Source organism: Falco naumanni, chromosome 6, assembly GCF_017639655.2.
Source record: "Falco naumanni isolate bFalNau1 chromosome 6, bFalNau1.pat, whole genome shotgun sequence".
In the NCBI taxonomy this organism is placed as follows: Eukaryota; Metazoa; Chordata; class Aves; order Falconiformes; family Falconidae; genus Falco; species Falco naumanni.
The window spans coordinates 48,978,779-49,000,048 of record NC_054059.1 but is presented as its reverse complement, the minus strand read 5'-3'; the positions used below and the strand labels follow the sequence as shown (position 1 = coordinate 49,000,048).

General features: G+C 38.3%; 1 protein-coding gene across 3 annotated transcripts in view; it reads right to left on the bottom strand.

The window, feature by feature from the left end:
- SNX9 (sorting nexin 9) overlaps positions 1-21,270 on the bottom strand; it is a 63,466-nt gene that overhangs the window by 30,538 nt on the left and 11,658 nt on the right. For 2 of the 3 annotated variants that reach the window (XM_040597191.1, XM_040597192.1), the window contains exons 1-4: positions 18,532-18,594; positions 13,454-13,540; positions 10,997-11,071; positions 9,708-9,830 (exon numbers count right to left, since the gene is read on the bottom strand). In XM_040597191.1, the coding sequence (XP_040453125.1) occupies positions 9,708-9,830; positions 10,997-11,071; positions 13,454-13,540; positions 18,532-18,579 (333 nt within the window). In that variant the 5' untranslated portion in view covers positions 18,580-18,594. Of the gene's footprint in view, positions 1-9,707; positions 9,831-10,996; positions 11,072-13,453; positions 13,541-18,531; positions 18,595-21,270 lie in introns of those variants that run through there. The other variant, XM_040597193.1, reaches the window with a different exon arrangement.

Here is a 21,270-nt window from a genome sequence, read left to right as displayed (position 1 = left end):
AGCCATTCATGTGGCTTAGCTCTGGTTGAATAAACCCTGATTAAGCCAGCTAAGTATTTGGTAAGTGATTAAATTACATGTTCTCACACCTTTAGTTTTCCATAACCAAAATTGATAATCCTCTGATCTCTTTTTAGTCAGCACAAAAAAGATGAAGAGTGCTTGCAAGAAGCTGTTCTTCAGTCAATACAACTTGATACAGCACACCTAATATCCAAATACGCAAGCAATCTCAGATGCAAGTGCACAAAAAGAAATGCCACACCACACACTTAAGAAAGTAATCAGTCTTCAAATACAACATTACATCTCTTTGCTCCTCAACGTAACATCAAACAAATACACTGAGAAATTCAGGGATAAAGTCCTTAGAGGCACTGATTTTCCCTTTTGTAGACTTATTACTGACTGGCTCACTCTTACTGTTCTAGGAGAAAAAAAAAACCACAACAAAAAGGCTGTTTGGGGAACAGAGGGAACACATTAGTAAATATTTTAAGAGTCTTCCATTAAGGGCAGATTCAAACTCACTATAGAAACAGATCATTAATGGTTGGGGGCTGGGGGAGAGGAAGAGAAGTCTAGCATGATTTTAAAGATCTAATAATAGTTGAAATGAGGAAAAAAATTGCACCACAACAGGAAAATCCACAGCTTGGAGGTGGAATGTCAGTATCTTTACCAAATGAATCATGAATTAAACAGGAAGAAGTGACATCTTTGCTATTTTCCAGAGAATCCAAAGTTATAGATAGTAAAGCTAAGCCAAGCCACTGAAGCATCTCTGCCCTGGTTAAATTGTTTTGGTTTGTTTGGATGTTTTTTTTTAACCTCCTGGCTAACTAAGTTGTTCTTGGCAGACTCCTTCCTCATATTAGTGGATGCTCCTGATGGATGAATAGATCCATTCTACCCCTGAGGGACAAAAGTCAAAACTCAAAACAAACATGATATTCAGGTGCTAAAACTAAGTTGAGTAGCTAGAAAGATCTACATAACGGTGCCATCACAAATTACCACCTCTGATTGTAAGAAATACTCCTTGAAATCTACTCTGAAAGAAGGAAGCCATGCTGATGCAGCGAGTAGAGAGTCTGATCAGACCAAGAGAAGCCCAGGACAGCCAAAGCTGTAATAAGAAGTGTAATGCTTTTCAAGACGGGTTGAGAAGAGACAGAGAGCACAGAGGAATGACAGAAAATACAAGAAAAGTCATGGTGGCTCAGTTGAATAGCTCACAGGATTTCCATCTACTAATTCCCAATTCAGAAAAAAAAAAAAAAAAAGCGCCACATTTGAGGTACAGAATGGTCTTTTAGAAAGACATGTAATTTAGATTTGAGCAAAGAATATGCAGCTATGGGACAAGGGGAGGGAAGACATATCTTTTGTCATCCTCACTGCTTAAAGGAAATTTTTAAATATAATTACAGTTTGCTTAGTTTCAACTTTCAGCTGCTAAATATCCTATACATGTTTATCCAATGGAGCTCTCAGGCTTTTGTTTTTGTTACTCACACCTGCACATGTAAATGGTAATCAAGTCACCTCTTTATGTCCTTGTCTTCTCTTGAGCTGATTTCAATCCCTAATGGTTTCTTCTTGAAACACAGATGAGAAATTTCAGACAGTTTTCCAAGTAGCAGTCACAGCAATGCCAGAAATGGAAGAAAGACTCCCTGTTCCCCTCTGATTTTCTCTAGACATCCCAGGATCAGGCTACAAAGATTAAACAAGGCTTTATCCTTCCTTTTTGGGAAAAAGCACTCTATTTTTGCTTGGGAACAGAGGACAGGGGATTCCCTTGTTGCCTCTTTTTTTGGAGGAGGAAGATTTGAAAAGTATTACGGGCTAAGGCTTTTCAGCTTACCACTTTCAATTACAAATGTCCATGATTCCTCCTTAAAATAAACGCTCAGTGAACAAACAACCACCACCACCAGGAAGGAAAATGCATGCTGCAGTAAGCCCCCTGCTGTGGTGAAGAGGATCTTGCAAGGCATGCCACTATAAGCATGCAAGCAAGTAGAAACGCTCATAGGAGGGCTGGTAAGATTGTTACCATTACAAAGTCAATGCCAAACTACTAAACCACAAGGCTACCTTATGAAGTAAGTCAAATGAAAATAAACCTTTTAGAAAAAGAACATGCAAACACTGTAAATTGTGGAAAATTGGCTATTTTAACAGTCAGATTTTGCCTGAATGTATGGGTGCAGATGAAGGCAAGGAGTGATCACAGTACTAGTTTAATGACTTGCTGCCTGAGCCCTTGCATTCCACTGCGACACCGATGAAAAAAAGATCAAGACAACTCCGTAACTTGAACTGGTACAATCACTGTCATATGTTGGACAGTTACTTTTTAATATGCGAATGCGATTAATTTCAAAGCAAGCAAGCCACTGTTTCCAGTACTGTATGGAAGTCACTGCCTGGTACTTCGGTTAAATAAGAACTGGTCACAAATTGCTGTTACCAGTCTGAATGCAATATTGGGATTGAGATGGGGACGGGGAGGGGCAGGGGGAAACGGTTACTTTCAAATTACATGTAACAATGGAGGATGTTATAGTATCATTATCTGTAACAGGAACCAGAAGTTACTAATAATGACAGCATAAATCACTAGGTATTTTTAAATTTTATTTTATTTTTACCTCTGGACAGTTCTAACCCACCAATTTTGTTTGTACTTCTTTTTAGGTATCTTTTGCACTACACCCTTCTAGACATGACATGCACACAGAGAGACAACTTCGTATTTACTCTTACAAAGATCTACATTTACGCAGAGTTAAGGTTTATTAGTCAAGGAAGCAGTAACTTCCAAAATCCATAGACAATTGTAACTTCCATGTTGAACCTACCCGTGTATTTTATAAGGCAGTTTAGCATACTGGTTTAACAAGACTAACCGGATCAACCAAACATGAGTGAGTCACATTTCCTATGACAATACTTCTACTCTACTGCGCATGCAGTAACGTCAGAGAATGGAAATGCCATTACAGGAATGCAATAACATACATGTCAAAATTTCCACGTAAGCAGAATAGCGCACTCAAGAGCACCATTTTTCTTCAGTCTTAGCATTTATAGCTGCTCATAGAAGTTTGGGGCTGGCAGCGGGGGTAATTATGGTATGCAAATTTAACAGTGACAATTTGCCTTTCCAGCACTAAGTTGCAGAGAGTGGAAAAGATATGAAGCAAAGCTCTGGCAACAGCTTCTTTAGTCTCCTCCTCATGCACATTCAACAACTGACATCTACATACAGGGAAACCTAAGAGTTGCCTCAGCTCCTGCGCACCAAACTACATGTTTTCACTACTATTCATTCATCCTGCCTATACAGAAGTCCCAATTTTCTGAAGGGAAAGGGTTTTCTACAGAAAAGACAGTCCATTTATTTTCATATCCTTCAACAACTGTGAAGCAGCTTATCTTTCTTCTACTGAGAGAGAAACTACCCGGAATGATTTCATGCTTACCACTTGATAAAACAACACAAAGACGAGAGGTTTCTGTTAGCTGCTTCCTGTACCTGCTCATGGGGCCCTGCTGCTCTGCCCATAACATAACTGAAAACACAAAACACGTGGATTCACTAATGTCACACTGGAATTAGCTGATAAATCTGCAGTTCACAAAAGTGTGAACTCTCAGGGTACTTACTTTATCCAGAACTAAAAGCTGTACGGTCCTCTTCACACAGCAGACAGCAGCAATTAGAGGATCAGTGTCAAGAAAAGGGAACAAACTTCTCTACAAATGCAACTTATGGCCAGCTACAATGACTATTTTTGTATTTAATTACTGTGAAGGCACATCTACAGCTCTTATGTCAACACAGCTGGCAATCCACTTCCACCTTGCAACACAGGCAGTACTCCATTTTAATTTCATTTATACATTTTTAATACCAGTTTTCTATTCTCAGAGGGGAGGAAACAAAGCTAGACTTCAAGCTCTAGAGGAAAGGGAGGAGAAACCATACAGACTAAAATATATAGTGTACTGAAATGTATAGCATTTCTATCTTATGTTCAAACATACATGTTAGGGTGTAAATAGCTGGACTACATGGCTAATTGTACATACAGTTTGTTTACAGCCCACTAATAAGTATACTGTACACATAAAATTTTAGCTTCTTAATTAAAGAGAACTAGTTTGGGTCCATACAGATGTAATTTGCATTTCATTTAGATGAAATCTAAAAAACTCAGATAAACACTATTGTTAAAATGGGAAGATGATAATTGTTCACAACTTTTGAAACATTTTAAATTAGATAAATGAAAACCCACCAGAAGCTGTGGTTTAGAATGGAGAGATCTTCGCTGTTAAAACAGCGGTTTCTGAACTTGGAACATGTGCAAAATAAATGCAAGTACGTCTGTGAATTGACAAGAACTAGTTTTGATCACTGAAAAAACCCCACAGCCGGAAAAGACTACTCAGAACAAATTTTACATTAAAGTACGTATGGAAATATAAGCATTAATTATGAAGACTCCAAACACCACCAAGCTAACAACTGCTTGGTCAACTGCAATAAGAAACACTTTTTAAGTGTGAAACAGGGTATCTGTTGTTGCTACAGCCCCTGGAAGCAACTCGGTATCAAAGAACTACTACCAGAGAAATTCTGAGTTCAATATATTTCAAGATGTTTATTTGGTTTAACCTGCCATAATTTATATCCCTTTCAGTGCCATTATCACCACTGTTATTCTAATACCAGAAGAGTTTACAGACAACTTACCTTAATTCATATAGGCAATTCTAACAAACAGAAAAAACATAAATGCTGATAGACTTACTCACTGGTTGTTCCAAATTGCACCCTAAAATTTGCACCCTGCATTGTGGCTCAGAGGAACAGTGGATTGACAGAGAAGGAAGACTTTCCATTCCCCTTGCTTCCTCTGTCCAAGGATTACAACATCAAAACAGCATGAGACCCATACAAAAGCCATGCAACAGCCTCCATCTCTGGCAACTAAGGGCTACTGAAATTTTATTTTCTTGAATAATTTCTTAAAGGCTTTTCAGACATTAAACCACAAACGTTACAGGCAAATGCAACACTAAACTATCTACTTTTCTTCTGAGTGTAAAAATAGTCCCTTTGAGTAATTTTTTTCCCCTTGTTTGTGTATAATTAGCTTCATTGTTTCCTCTGATTGCTTCTATCTCCCCAATATCTTCTAAAGCTAGCTCTTTAAAAGAGCAGCTGAAAGCTTGACGCAGACAGCTATTGCTGGGACACTACTGATGCAAGGAACGAGTTGGGGAAGAATGAACTGCAAAGGGTCATGCAAAATTCTTCTTCAGAAGTGCCTCTGTGCCCCTTTTCTACTGCCACTTTACATCTGTGGCAAACCCAAGTAAGGTACAACACCAAAGTGTTGCTGTGGTCATATCTTTCTCAACAAAGAAAAGGAACTAAAAGCAGCTGCTTCTAGTTATTGCTTATTAATTACTTTTCAGGAGATTATTTACTGAACAATGTTAGAAAAGCACAGAGAGAGAGTAGGAAATATTTGAGCTGACAGTGTTTTATTAATGCCAAAGTTATGGATTCCAGAGCAGGAAACCAAAAGCCTTGTTTGCCTGGAAAGCAACTAGATAAGATTTTGAGAGAGAGAGATACACGTGCACAGAAACTGATCTAGGAAAACTGTAATGATTTAGGGTTCTGTATTACATGCAGCATTGCTACTTAAGAAAAGCAGTCATCCTCCCAGATCTATCAGGCCATATGAAGATATGCGGGCAAAAATATACTGTATAAAGCTAAAAAAAATATATTTGTTGGAATTTCATTCAAATATAACTGGTCTGGGATAGAGTAAATTTTCTTCAGAGTAGCTGGTATGGTGCTGTGTTTTGGATCTAGAACCAAAATGCTGTTGATAACACAGGGATGTTTTAATTATTGCTGAACAGTGCTTGCATAGTGTCAAGGCTGCCTCTGTTTCTCACTGTCTTGCCAGCAAGTGGGCTGGGGGTGCACAAGAGGCTGGGAGGGGACACAGCCACAACAGCTGACCCAACTGACTGAAGGGATATTTCCTAACATATGACATTGTGCTCAGCAATAGGTGCTACAGGGAAGAAAGAAGAAGGAGATATGTTCAGTTACAGCATTTGTCTTCCCAAGTAGCAGTTATGTGTGACAGAGCCCTGCTTTCCTGGAGATGGCTGAACACCAGCCTGCCAATGGGAAGTAGTGAATGAATTCCTTATTTTGCTTTGCTTGCATGCACAGCTTTTTTATTAAACTGCCTTTATCCCAACCCATGAGTTTTCAATACTTATACTTCTGATTGTCTCCCCATCCCACTGCGGGGGGAAGTGAGCAAGTGGCTGGGTGGGGCTGAGCTGTCTACCAGGATTACACTACAAAACTGTGGTTTAACTGGTCTCAAAGAAAACCATAAACGACACCCCCCCCCCCACCACCCCCCCCCCTCCCATTTCAACTCAACCAGATCTATTTTTTTTAATAAGGCTTGGTACTGAAACACTATGCAACAACTTAGGGTTTTTACTTACTGTTAGAGAAGAGAAGGAATTCTAAAAATTCAAACATCTTTTGACTTACTGGAATTGGGGAGTGAGAGTGTTGTGTAATTATGTGTATGTTAAAGTAACTTCTTCAATACAGCAGAAGTAAGAAAAATCTGTTTAGATGTGCTTTTATAAAGTCATCTCCCCACCCCGTTACTATAAAATAGATAGCATAAAGTGTCAGCATTTAGGAATGCTGCTATTTCTTATTCAGCCACCAGACAACACCTATGAATGTTTTAATTCCCACTACTGTGCCACCTTCAGCATTGATTCTATTTACATTGACATAATTTGTTATTTTTCTTTGCTCTCCATAGCCTGAACACACAAGTTTCATTTAAGATTAAGTGCTTTGTATATTGACCTAGTCACTTGTTAAAGCACTTGAAAAGAGTAAGTCAATTGCTTTCAACTGTGCATCTGAATATAGATCAATTCAAAGTGCCTGAGTGAACTCACATTAAACAATGTTAATGTTATAAACAAATACAGAAGAATACATCTAGGAAGAAGGGGCATACACACAAAGTTGAAGACTCTATTCTTATAAGCAGTGGCTCTAAAAGAGAAGCCAGTATGCAGGGGATGAGCGACTCAGTATAACCTCCTGATGCAGTCTTACAGGAATCAGTGCAATCTTTCACTGTGTCAGGCTTTTCTACACCAGAACAGCAACATCAAACCTGTTTGACATCATGCAACGTATACGGGAGCAATGCACACATTTTACAGACAAGTCACAAGATCAAAGAGACTGCAAAAGAAAGCTTTTTTTGTGAGGGCAGGAAAAGTGTCTTACACCAGACAGACAAAACAAACAATTTCTTAATCAAGAGGACAACTGGCCATAGAATTTTTGCAAGGAGAAAATACCACGCACTAGGGAGCTCTCTGATCTGGGAGAACATCCTAGCAGTTGAAAGTGGAAAACTAACAGATACATGCCAGAAGCTGAAGAAACAAGCCTTCAAATAAAGATCTGCAGTTTATCTAGAAACTACATACAACCAAACAGCAGTTACTGAGATCATTTAAAGAAAAAAAAAAAAAAAAAAAAACAACTTTGAGAAAACGCAATGAACTTACGAGATAAAATTCTGACCATGCAACAGGAGGGTTCTTGCTATGAAAAAAACAGGAAAACAAAAGACCCTGACACACCAGCCCAAGGAAATTTGCTTCCCTCACATCTTGTGTGGCCTTGGCTGCATCCAGGTGCACAGTCTCCTCCTCTCTCTCTCCCCTATTAATGTTAGCAATATAGTTTTACTATAATAGACTATGGTACAGTGGTTCCCCCAACAGTCTCACACAGGACTTGAAGAATAATAGAGAGAAGGAGGACACATACAAGAGTAAGGCACCAACACAGATGAGTCCAGCTGTTTGCCTGAAGTTACTCCTTCCCAAACAGCTGCTATGACAAAACTGCAATTTGTATGTGTTACAGGGCCAGTATACTGCTGATCCTGTGTAAACTGTAAAGTGACCATATTTTCAAGCTTTTCCCTCCTCTAGAAATGCAAATTCCAAATCTAGATTGCCATAGTATTCTCTTATTAAGAATATAATAGATATTTTTATTTTAACCTTTCCCTCATACAGGCAAGGGCTTTTTTCTTCTCTTCTCCAGGCACAAGTACCTTGTGTTAAGCACTGATCAAGCTCTGATAGATACATCTACCACCATGCAAAATATTCTACGTTTATTATCCCATTAAGTAATTCTTCCTAGATCAAATTAAGTATATGTTTTTCTTCCTTCAGAGGAGTAAGAGTATTCAGATTTAACAGAAGTAGCTGCTGCAAGTAAGTCAAGCTTCCCTGAAAGTAAAGTTTAGCTAGAAACTCTATAGGAGGAAAAACTGGGACAAGGGTAACAGAGTAGAAGTGAGGTTCCCACTATACCTTCAAATTACTGCCAGTTTTACTGAAGGAAAACAAACCTATAATCAATGCTTTTGGCTCAGTATGACAAAATAAATTCATGATGCATTTCAAGGGTTTTGTGTTTAGCCTAAATATTAACTGGGCATAAAAATAATAGTTCTAAGCATTGAGACAGTCACAGTGAGGCCTGGATTTCCCACTCTATGTGGGATCACAGAATTACAACCCTGACATTGTCTGGCTGAATACAAGGAAGTGCAAATCAAACACTATACAGTCAATGAACTCTTACATTCACTGTCAAACACAAATGCCCCATGTACAGTTTTCAAGAGATCTCACTTCATCTCAAAGTCTTGTGGTACAAGTTGCAGTTAAGAAAACTAATAACTGATATTTAACTGACCCACAAACCAGGCATGTGTCCCCAGCTGCTCAAGTAAAGCATTTACTTTCCAACACAAAAGATATTTGCATGCTGCTGTTGGAAAAAGCAGATTTTGTACCTCTGTTATCTATGGACTTCAAAATGTTTAACTGTTCCTACATGTGGGACACACAGTAGTCTGTAGACCATAACAACAGCTGGTGCTTAAGATAATATATGTCCTCGGATTACATAACCTGAAAGTAAATTTTTACTGCTTAATGAACTAACACACCAGACAAAAAGCTATGAATAGAGTGAGAGAAATTCTTCCAGCAAAACCAAAGTTAGCCTTTCCTTCAACTGACTGGGGACAATACATTAACTTGCTTCATTTTTTTTAATCAAAGCAACAACTTTTATGCAAATTCTGAAAAAGACATCCATCCATTCACTCTAGTTGATGATGCACAGACCACCCAATTGTAGAGGACAATAAAAAAAAAGCTTTGGTGTTAATATGCTAGCCTTTTTAAGGAACAAGTATCTTGAAAATAAATTTGCTGAGAATGCACTTACGCAGAACTGAGGTATTGACAGAATTGTATGATTGCAGACTGGAAAGAATAAAATTGCTGTATTTCTGAAAGTGTTAGAATACTAAATTTTCCAGCAGTGACAGTATCTGAACAGTCACACATATCATTAATACTCAACAAATGTGCTCCCTAACGAAAACACAACTACTTTTAATTAATACTTTTATGAGCGTTCACAAATCCAGTACAGCACAACCGAAGAGTGCAAGCAGTTAAGTCAACAAAACTTGCCAAACCCACTGTGCCTGAAAAAACATGAGACATACCTGATTACTGCTTTTTGCAGCAGAGTTGGTCTGGGCTGTATTTGAAGAAAGGGAATCAAAAAAGGCTTGGTCAGCTAATGAGTTACCGCAGCTAATTCCATCTTTTGCACCTTCAGTTATAATCTGAAATGGAAAATGTTGCAAAAGATTTTTTTATGCTTCCACTGACAAACAGCATAATTTGATTATATAGAATCATGTTAACAGAGACTTTGAGATGGTTGCATATACCTTTTTGAATCCAAACTCAATGTAACCTTTTACAATAAATCGATGTGATGATCTGGAGGATTTCAGTCTACAACAGATGGACTTGGTTTGCACTATAACAGCGTACCATACAAGATTGTTGTAGCAGTGGACACCTATGTATAAATTCATTAGGGTTGTTGACATTGCTGTTGGAGGACTGGGAACTCAACACTCAGAGGATCAGTTTGGGACAAGTTTGGAAAGCCAAAAAGCTACTAGACAATGAGCTAGCCAACTGAAGATAAAAACAAGGTCACGTGAGCTAGTATCATCCTCCTCCTGCCTCTCCACCCCCCCCCCCTTTTTTTTTTTTTTTTTTAATAAACACAGCATTGGTGAAGGAAAGGAGGCACATGCCTTAGGAAGAGGCTGCAGAAATTCCAGCCAGAGTCTTTTGGCAACCTAATTGGCAACCTGCTGGCATAGAGACACTGGGCCCTCAAAGAATGAACTGGATTCCGTTCTCTGCACTGAGATCCCCATTCTATCCCCACCCCCATACCACCAGTCTGTAAATAAAAAGCAGGTCAACACACACACTGAAGAGACAGCAAAGGCCCTCAGGAAGAAGGTAAGTTGAGTAGTCCCTGGATTTGGGATCCCATATCCTGATCCCCAGAAATGGGGTTCCATTCCAGAGGTTTATGAGCGTGTGGCAAATCAGCCATAGCAACACCAGTGTAAACTTGCATTGCTCATTGCACTTCCATATCTGTATCTTCAGACAGGAAAACAAAACAGTTTCTGGATCATGAGATCCCAAAAATCAGAAGCAGAATCAAAACAACTCATGTTCTGTAGATCACCACTATTTACCACAGACCTTATGCATTTCTTGGGAAACCACTAAGCAGCACTGTAGCTTTGGAGGGTATGTTTGTACTGGTCTCAAAAGCCAGCTAGAGTTGCTACAAAAAGATTACATATTCCAAGCAATAACATCAGAAGTTTCATGTTTAACCATTAGTCTGATCAGCAAAACAGATGGCCTTTTCAGCAGTTCTGCTTTCCTAGTGCAGCGCAGCGTAGTCACTTACCTCAACATAATCTGTTGGAACAAGTCCTCTCTCGCCTTGGCTGTTTTTTCCTTCTAACCAGCCTCCACCGACATCCTAAAAGAAGCAGTAATATAGAAATAGTTTTGCTAGATGGATCCCACAGCATGCTTTAAACAGCTCAGGAGGAAGCAATGTCTTGCTGTCAAACGCAATGTTTGAAATAGTTATGACTGTATGACCATGAACAAACTCACTTAAATCTGCTGAAGCAGCAGATACTCATTTAAACAGAACACAGACTGTGCTTGTTTCACACAGCTATTGTGGACTTCAGATTTAATAAGCACAAGAGGGAAAAGGGTCGATTTTTTCAGCACTTTCAATCATTTCTGAGACACAGGCTGCATCAGAGCACAGCTATTAGTATGCCAACTCCGAAGCATTAATTTTAATCAACAGATTATAAAGAAAAAACACTCAAGGAATTAAGCTATTGGTAATATCTGTAAAATCTCTGCTACAATCATTGGAGATGCAGAGGTGTGAGATGAGTGGGAGCTATAACCCGCAAAAATGCTAAGGTTAATCTCAAGTGTAAGAGAGGCACATGCCATGCAAGATCTGGAGATGCTCTTTCTAGTTTATGTTTCATTTCAGAGGTAGGTCTCATGCTATTACTTTGGTAAGAACTAACACACTTCAGCTCTGATTTCAGTGGGGCATCTCTTTATTGGTTTGGGTGGGTTGTTTTTTGTTGTTTGTTTTGTTTTTTTTTTTTAAAAAAAAAAACAAAACCAAAACACACACACATATTCTATATACCCTAAGAAACCTTTGCAGTTAAGCAAGTCAATTCCAGGACAACATTATCTAGAATAAGTCAGTTCCATTTTAAATCAAGCTGTTCCTTGAACACATAGTAACACATCAAGCTAACTTACAGCTGACAATTGCTGTCTAGCATATGTGGTTCCAATTATTTCAGGTTTTCTTAATTTGCTTTTTAATGGATGTATTTGTTTATTCACAATTTTGTTCTTTCACTTGGAAATTTTAGGTAATCCTGCACATAGTAAGGAGGAGTCTGCTTATGTGTTTAAGTTTTTAAACAGTAAAGATCAATCAGTTATTAAAATAACAAACTTTCATTTGCTTTTTCTTATGTACCTAAAAGCTTTCACTCAAGAACACAGAAACAGCTAGACATCTCAGATTATAAATTCAACTATCTTGGTTAAAATGCAAGAGCAATGACACCTCGAGCCAGAAGTCACACTTGCACTGCTGCACTTGAGAGTAAATCATCAGTGGACTTTCATGGCTTATGCTATCACTGTCTAAACTTATATCAAAAAAGATCAAGAGCCTTTGTGGCAATCTATCCCACACTTTAATCATGGACAGCATAAAATGGAGTATTACATGGTTTTAAGTATATTGCCTTAACACACAGATGTCTTGTTCAGCAAAAGCTAACTTAAAAGTGGTAAACTATTTGCTTGGTTCTACTTTTGTGCAACAGCATTAAACTCCTGAACTCATTTAAAATTTTACTTCTGCCACAGATAGCATACTATCCAAGAGTGTGTTGGTTTTATTAAATATCTGATTCAAATATTTAAGTCAGTGGAAATAAAAATTACCAGGATTATATGTGACTAGGCTCTTCAAAGAATTATTTTATTCTGCAGAACCCATGTTTCCTACACAACCAGATAAATTAAACCTGGCAACATGATCAGGCATTTTTCACCTGTATGTTTTAAAAGGAAAGTCTATTCACTACACAAAAATAAAAACCAGAGGCTACTAACACTTCCCTTGTTACCCAGGGTAAGAATTATACAGGACAATAAAACTGCACTTAAATTCAAATTGTACACACAAATCAAGTGACAGTGTTCAAAAGTACTACTAATTTAAGAACTCCGATAGTATTACCACAGTATTTTCACCATTCCTTCCCTGTATTTTGTCCATATTATTTTCATTATGAAAGGACACACAAGTTTAGTAACAAGTTTTATCAAATTCTTTGAACAAACTTGGAATGCTGAGTTCATTATGAAACTCAAAACAGAGAAGGAAGTTGGCATGCCAGATGTAAATGCAAGTGGCAAGCACCTCAGATTACATGCATGCTAAACATGGAACATTAGGTACACAAAAAAAGACAACACATTCAGACGTAGAAGTATATCACCAGCACTAGCTCCTTTCTCTGCCTTGGCACTCAGTTCTTTTTAAAGGGAAACAAGCTAAGTAAATTCCTAAGTGTGTTGGCACAATCTGAGAGGGCCCCTGTCCTCCTGAACTGCTTGTTGCATTTGTTTCCACACAACTATTAGAAAATTCTTTGTATTTAGTTTATTTGCTAATTCTTCAGGGGAGGCTAGACAGGGCTTTCAGATGTCACCTAGCACCTTTTTTCTTCCATCTGCTAGAAGTAGGTCAGGAAAGTGCACTGAAGCCTTGATTCCATCTCAGTTTTCTTACCGGGTTGGTAATTACGATGATCTCCCCTTCACTGACGGTCAGCTCATTGTTTCCAGGCTCAGCAGCAAAATCATACATAACACGAGCCTGCATGTGAAAGAGAATACAGCAGTGAGCCTTCCAGCTTACTTAGAAGATTTCATAAAGGAAGTATCAGCATAACTTACTCTTAAGTAGCAGAAATAGCAAGTGGGGTAGGGCTGGACGTCCAAAGAGCAACTCAGCATGTGGGAAGCTAACATTTCCTAAATTTGAACTCCAATATGAACATTCACACAAACTTTACAAGATAAAAGCCTCCTGTGGAGCTTGTTAGGGATGATCATTATTTTCCAGGAGGATTCACAGCTTAAGACTGGCTGTTCAGTGCCACATCCAGAACTATCTGTACAACTTTATCCAGGGAAATAAGGAAACAATTCTAACTTTAGCAAACAATCCAATTAGTATTTTTTTTCTACAAGACATATTCCAACTCCAATTCAGGTAAAGGCAACTGTTTCATAAAGCAAGCAATTCAGAAAAAGAAAAAATAAGCAATTGCAGATACAAGTAACCACTGCTGCACAAAAGAAAGTAATATGTAAACTCATGGTTTCAGACTCTTTGTATAAAAGAGGAACTATGCAAATGCGCAGACGGTGAGAGTAGGCCTGCTAGGTATGGGCACAAAGAGGGAAGGAAAAACCATGCTCATTTTTAGGTGTTTAAACACACGAAGGTTTTGCTGTGTATTGATTCTGCTACTACACTACATAAAGAAATGTTATAATTTCAAACACTGACAAAGTTGTCTAATATTTAAAGAACAATTCTGCTTCTTTATATAAAGAATTGTGACATGGCCTAAGATTGTAAATCCAAACACCTTTTAATTGTCTTCTATCACATTCCTTTCCAATCTAAAAGTAGAGAGAAAGGTCTCAGGAATTACAAAGGGACTATTTTCTCACAAACTGTGGAAATGGATGCAGAGACAAACCAAGATATTTTCCCTTTGACGCTCAAAGGGAGAATGAGAATCAAAGTTTTAGTTTTCCATTTGAACTAGCATATTGGATGAACTTTAAACCTGACCACAATAAGTCATTTATCTACGGTTCTCTTCCCCCAAAAAAGAAAATTAATCACACTAGTAGCACTTATAAAAGATAAAAGCCTTATTATTTACACCTCAAGTCTTTATGTTAGCCAAGTGCCCCAAAAGTAATTAATACATTATTTCATCTGATTGATGTCAATGCTCAAGTATCAAAGAGCAGCAAAAGGGAAAGCTAGACTACAGGTCAGGAAAGGCAAACAGAAGTAGTACAGATTTTAACAGACAGTACTGGCAGTTATAGCAAAAACATCAACACTCAATATAGATTACATCATAGGCCTTATTTCTCCAGCTCATACAGGATTAAGAGCAGCAGAAAGTTTACTTCAGGAAACACCAATTTCCCTAGCACATCTTGAAAGAGGCAGGGCTACGGTATCATCTTCACCAGTAAGACTATGCTTTAGTCACCTCAGCTCATACAGAAGTGGGCTTTGTTCCTGCAGATTAAAAAACTAAATCCAAGAAAAACAATTTTGTATTTTTGTTACTGATAACATCACTGTGTACAGCAACAAGGTTCTTCTTGTACTTGGAGATCAAGGGGAAGAAAAAAAAAACAAACCACCAAAACCATAAAGATGACAGTGAAATCATTTTTGTTGAAAGCAAGTTATGTGAAAGGAAATACAAAACAACCAGAAGACAGATATTAACCAACAAGCCTTGTCTGTCTCAAAATTGCAGGTTATGATCCCCACCTAGATATCCCTTCTTCTGACATAAAACTAGAAAAAACACAACTTCCTACAGCCACATTTTAATTTCATTAATATCATGTGGAAATACATCTAGCTTGTCAAGAAATATTTTACTTCATTGTAATAAAAAAGGAGCTGAGAAAAAACACCTATGTTGTATTTCAGTTGACAAAGCTAATCCTGAACCATATGCACAACAAATCAAACACTTTTTCTCCACTAGAAGTCAACACTGCAGAAAACCATGTGTCCCGAGTACTCTGAAAGCTTCCTTGCATGAAAACTCTTCCCTTAGAACTGACACTTTCAGCACTTCAGACTATGCCATGCAAAAAATCAAGATCAAGAGGAAGAAATAGTTTTCAATAACAACACTGACTGCTTTCCTACCAGCAGTAAATCAGGCCTCCATGCAAATATAAGAACAAGCTGTCTTACTTTCCTCAAAAAGTAAACCGAAGAGAATCATCATGCTTTTTGAAATACAAGAACATTTTAGATAGGGTTGTAAAAAGCACCACCCTCCAGGCCTCTCCCCTCAGCAGTAGTAGATGAGGGTGCTGAACATGTCCTTTTTACAGCAGGTTACCGATACTTACCCAGTTCTGCAGGTCATTTCAACAACACTCAAATGCTAGGCATCTGAACCATGGGAGAAGCAACTTGCCTAACCAGGGAGTCTTCTTCAGATAGTACACCATAGTATTAGGTTCTTGCCTTTATTCACAGCAGTGATGAGAGTTCACCAGAGCAAGAAAAGATTTTACCAGCCTTCAGGAAAACTGGCAAAACATCCCACAGTAACGACTGGATTGGAAAGGTAAGATATATTTGCATCTAATAAGAGAACAGATGCAAATACTAGGTTCTCCAGATGTAGCAGGTAAACAAAGTTACTCAGAAAAATCTGGAAGTATTCAGCTTGTAGGGAAGGAAAGACCGAGATATACACAGAACTTAATAGTTACTGTGTCAAAGTCTGCCTATTCACCTGCTCTAGATGTCAGTTTCAAAAGTTGCTAAAAAAACCCAAAAGGTAGAAGAGGGAGAAAAAATTACAACCAAACCCAGTAATTTTTGCCCTACTGCAGTTTAAGAAATTGGCAATAAAAGAAGAGATTTGCAGTATTACAGAAATGGTTTATTACAAAGTATTAAGCATTTGGGGCATATCTGTAACCTGATCCATACACTGACATCTCAAATACATTTCACGGTTTTTTTTCCTGGTACTCACTATTTCACTTGCACTTCTGGGCTCATACATCTAGTTTGGGAATTAAGTCCCTCAGAACTCCTGGTAAGTAAGCTTTAATGCTACCCCCTCCTACTGTTGAAATCCAACTGGAAAAAAAGCATAAACTCAACCAATTCCAATGCATGCGATGACTAAATGTTTTCCCTCAATTTATTAAGTGTATTGTTACCAATGGAAAACCCTCTAGCCTTTCCTTGGGCAGAGGCATCAGCTCCAACTCTATTTAAATTTTTGACAATCAATTCCAAAATGCTATGAAAGGGAAAACAGTTTGGTTTTGCAATAACCATTTTCCTCCTTACTGGCCACAAATATTACACCCAAGTAGCAGTTATGGGTTAGTTAGATCTTTGCCACTTATGCAAACTAGTATATGGACATGGAGAGAAGAAAGCATTTAACAAGAAAAGAATTTTTTTAGTTCCTGGGCCCTGCAATACGTTTATTGACTATTAGGTCTAAGTTATGGACATTTTGAACATCTATACAATGAGAATGTCTGACAAATTCCAGACAGCACAGACTGAACACCACAAAGGCAACCTCTTCAAAACACTGGTTTAAAAAAAACAAACAAGATTCATTACAATAACTGTTATGATCAGAAGTAAATATGAAGCACATGTAAAAGGATCAAGCAATCCAAGCACAACAGGAACTTCAGAGACTGAAACGTGTCATTAGTGGAATAAAGGCCATTGCTTCATTTACAGAATACTGCAAACATGCAAAATAAGTAAGAATTTTTAATCAATCTGTTATCTATTAGAACATTAGTTTCTTTTACTGGCTGCATATATTTCTTCCCCCGCCCTGCCCAGCCCCCCACACAAGAAACAATTGATTCTGGATTCTGAGACTGTTTTGTCAGATCCTTTGAGAAAAAGGTCTGCTAACCTAAAGAGGTTAACCGGATTTCACTGACCAGAAAGCAGACCTGTTCGTTGTACTGTACACCTACTGCCTCCCTTTGCTGAGGTGGCAGTGGAGCTTCCCACACTTCCACTGGGAGTTCAAAACATATCCTGACGTTCATCTCATGCTCCCCATGTCAGAAAAAGACCAGCATGGATTAAGCAGAACCCTGGCACAACATATGCCAAGGAGAAAAAGGCTCTCTGATTCCCAGCATCTCTGCAGCTCTAGAGTATATTACAGATTCTCTGGAACGCGAGGGAGCCAGCAGTTTTCTCTACAAGTTGGGGACAAGGGGAACCCAGTAAGAATTCATCCTTCTTAAATGAGAATGAGCTTTTCAGCAATATGGGTATAGACATTTGATCGTAATAAGGAGAAAACAACGTAAAGCAGTAATTCTCAGTGTTACATCAGCAGTCTTTGAAGCTGGTTCTACCCGTTGTAGTTACACACCTGGACTGCAGTTTCCCAATTTACATATTTACTGACTTATTACAGTGTGAAGCCTCTCAAATAGAAATTTCAAGCATCGCAATCAATCACTATTACTATCTTTTTAGAATGACAATCATAATTGTGCCTAAGCATATTAAACTACAAAAGATCCTTCACATTGAAAAGCAGTACCTCGATTAGCAAAAAGTATTATTCCTCTGCAGACCTAGGGCAGGATTAACTCAGAAATAAGTAATGGAGAAAAGCTAAGTACCTTCCCCCCACTTCCCAAAATAGGAAAACACAAGAGAAAAAATAACCAAGATCATTTGCAATTTATTTCTGCAAGCAGACATAAGATTGTGCAACTACACCTGTCAGTGTGTCAAAACTCTTAGCACAAATTAAGTGGGAAGGAAGGTGGCTAGCAAAAGTCTTTAAAATAAAATTCCAATGAAGGATTACATTATTAATGCACTAAGTTACTAAAAGAATATTCAGGATCTCCACCACATCCTGATGGACTGGGTCTTCTGTATTTCCCCCCAGAATCTTGAAAGAAGCAACAAAGCAACAGAAGCACCTATTTATCTTAAAAATATTTATGCCTTTTCTAAGACGTTTCACTCAAAAGATGCTAGGTTCAGATGGAAAAGGAACTTACCCCAATGTATGACAATCCTGATGTGCACAGGCAAACACTTGCCTGCATTACCGTTCACCCGTGGCAGCCTAGCTCTTTCATGGAGAAGTAGGACAGCAAAAAACACCGTGCATGCCTCACTAGCCATTGCATACAAACAGCTAACGCACATCAGTTGCACTCACAGCAGCTTTTATAATAGCTTCCCTGTCTAAACCTCTGTTGATAGGCATGATTAACAACCTACAGAGTGATTACTGTTTTTTGTTTAAGTTCACACTTCTGAAGCAAAATGTTGCTGTAATGCTGGACTTCCTGATGTGAAATTGCTGTGTTACAATGAAAGCATGCTTTAGAGCATTATAATTGGAGAAGCCACTGAAAAATTCTATGCACCTTTGAAAATTATTTCCCTACGGACAGGACTTCATTGTACTAGAAAAACCTCTTTTGTTATGCCATAAATTCTCCCATTTCAGCCATGTGTTAAAGTTTAGGAAACTCGTCCCACTACTGCTTCTATTGGACAGCTGGCAGTGGCAGATAGTACAAAGGAAATATCCATAGAAGGTTTATATCATGAAATTCCTGTAAATAAACGCACACTTTCCTTTTAGTAGTTGGTGCTTCAGCAGTTCAGTGCTTCCGCCATCCAGCATGCTCTTTTCAAGGAACAGGGATTCACAGGTTTAATTTGCTTGGTGCCACTGCCTCAAAGACAACTGCTACATCACAGCAGCAACGGTGGCAACACCTTCCAGGTTCACACTTCGCCTCCCGTTTCCTGTCTTTCTGTCAGTGGTAGCAGCTCCCAGATGCACAGAAAGAGGACCAAATTCCGTATTTCTGTTTTGGAAAGTAAATGGGGCAGATAAGTCTTCTCAGAGGAACCTGCATCCCACTGCAGAAGTGGAAACTATAACTGGGGAAGCCTGGTAAAACATCTTAAAAAAAAAAATAATGTTAAACATTAGCATCAGCTTTTGTTGTTGTTGAGGTAGGACTCTTCCTCACAAGTCAAGTCCTTAAATTTTAAATAGCCTTGACAGTAAGCAGACTTGAACTTTTCTTCTAGGACAGCAGTTTAAGCTTTTAGCTGGAATGAACAACAAAGGGCTTTTAGTCACCTCAAGTAACTCCTGTAACATTTCTGTTATGAATAAACTTCAGAAAAGTTTGCTGTAAAAACTGCAGTTAGTACAAATATGCTTCAGTAGATCTAACAATAAGCCTTTGAAACCAGCTGCTTGTGAAACACTGATAAGCAATAGTGTTGATCACACCTGGAAGCATAGAACAGTAAAATGCATTTCTGTCTTCCCAGACTTTGTTGTATTCATTCTTTACAAGTTTTTTGGATGTGGGTTTGGTTTTGTTAGCTTGGTTACATTTTTGAGGGAGGCTTTTTAGTTTGGTTGTTTGGTTGGTTTTTTTTTTTTTTCCCAGAATTGATTTTCCCACCAATAGTGCTTTCAGAAATAAAATATTAATTCTAAAAGGAAGTTCTAATGGAGTAAAATAGAAATAGCATACCTGGGATGCAGACTGGGATCCCAGGATTAACAAAATTAAGGAAGCAGAAAGAAAAAGACAAAAGCCTAGCTGCAAATAAATCTGTTCAGAAATTGGCAGAATATTCTGATCACATTCAGAAGTTCAAAATAAAGTGTTTAATCTAAAAAGTGGTAATACTCTGCAAACAAAAGACAATTAACCTGAGATTATTTTTTGCATTTTCTGCTTCTGTACTGTTTCATCTTTCACAGCTTTGCTCTGTGATTACTGTAATATTGTTCTTGAGGTAGTTTACTGCTTAGAACAACTGTAAGACATCTGACAAGACATCAGCTGATGTCAGCACTAAACCCCTAGCTGTCTTCACTGCGTCAGGTGAAGCTACAGAAACAAGGTAGGGTAGGCAAGGCTCTAAATGACAGTTTAACCACTGTTTCATTTCACTGTTCACAGACTTCTTAAGTCACCATGTTTTAATCAGTACATCTTTGAAAAAAAACTCTCAGCAAGTCAAAACACACATTAAATCCCACTGTGGATATTACTATGGGTACTGAATGAAATTTAGAACAACTACTGTCCAAAGAGCTTAGAAAAACAGTAACAGAAGTACTTCAGAAATACAGGCAGGAGTTCCACACCTCTTTCCTACCTCAGAGCACTGAGGACACTCCAACAGTGGCTATGTAAAAGATAGGATTTAACCTTTCCCCCACCCTTAATCCTCAAACCAGAGCTTGTCCAAAAGCCAGTACGTACTCCAATACTGAAGAGATTTTCACTGCAAAAGTTGCAATGTCTGGAGCTATGATTTGGCAAAAAAATTCTCTTCAGTTTAGTCCCTCTACCACAACTGTATCAGACGACTAGGCAAAGTACACCTGGATACTCTATGCAGAAATCCAAGTGTCTCTTTAAATGCCTATGCCGCTCAGCCTGGAAAGACAGCTACCTTCTGTCCTGCCTCCCACAGAAGCCTTACCTTAGGAATTGAGGAGATTATACATTATTGTTGTAATTGCCAGTTAAAGCGATGAAGATTTACTACAAAGAAGAAAAGACCCCAATGCTTATCTTTTTAAACTAGCACAGAGCAAATGGTAAAAATATATATTTCTTGTACAGTGCTAGACATCATTGTATGTGCTCAACAACTACTGCCTAGAAAAAAAACCCTTGAAGAACTAGCCTGAAGAAACTGAACCATCCCTTCAAATTAGTTTTATACTACGATGTTACTAAACA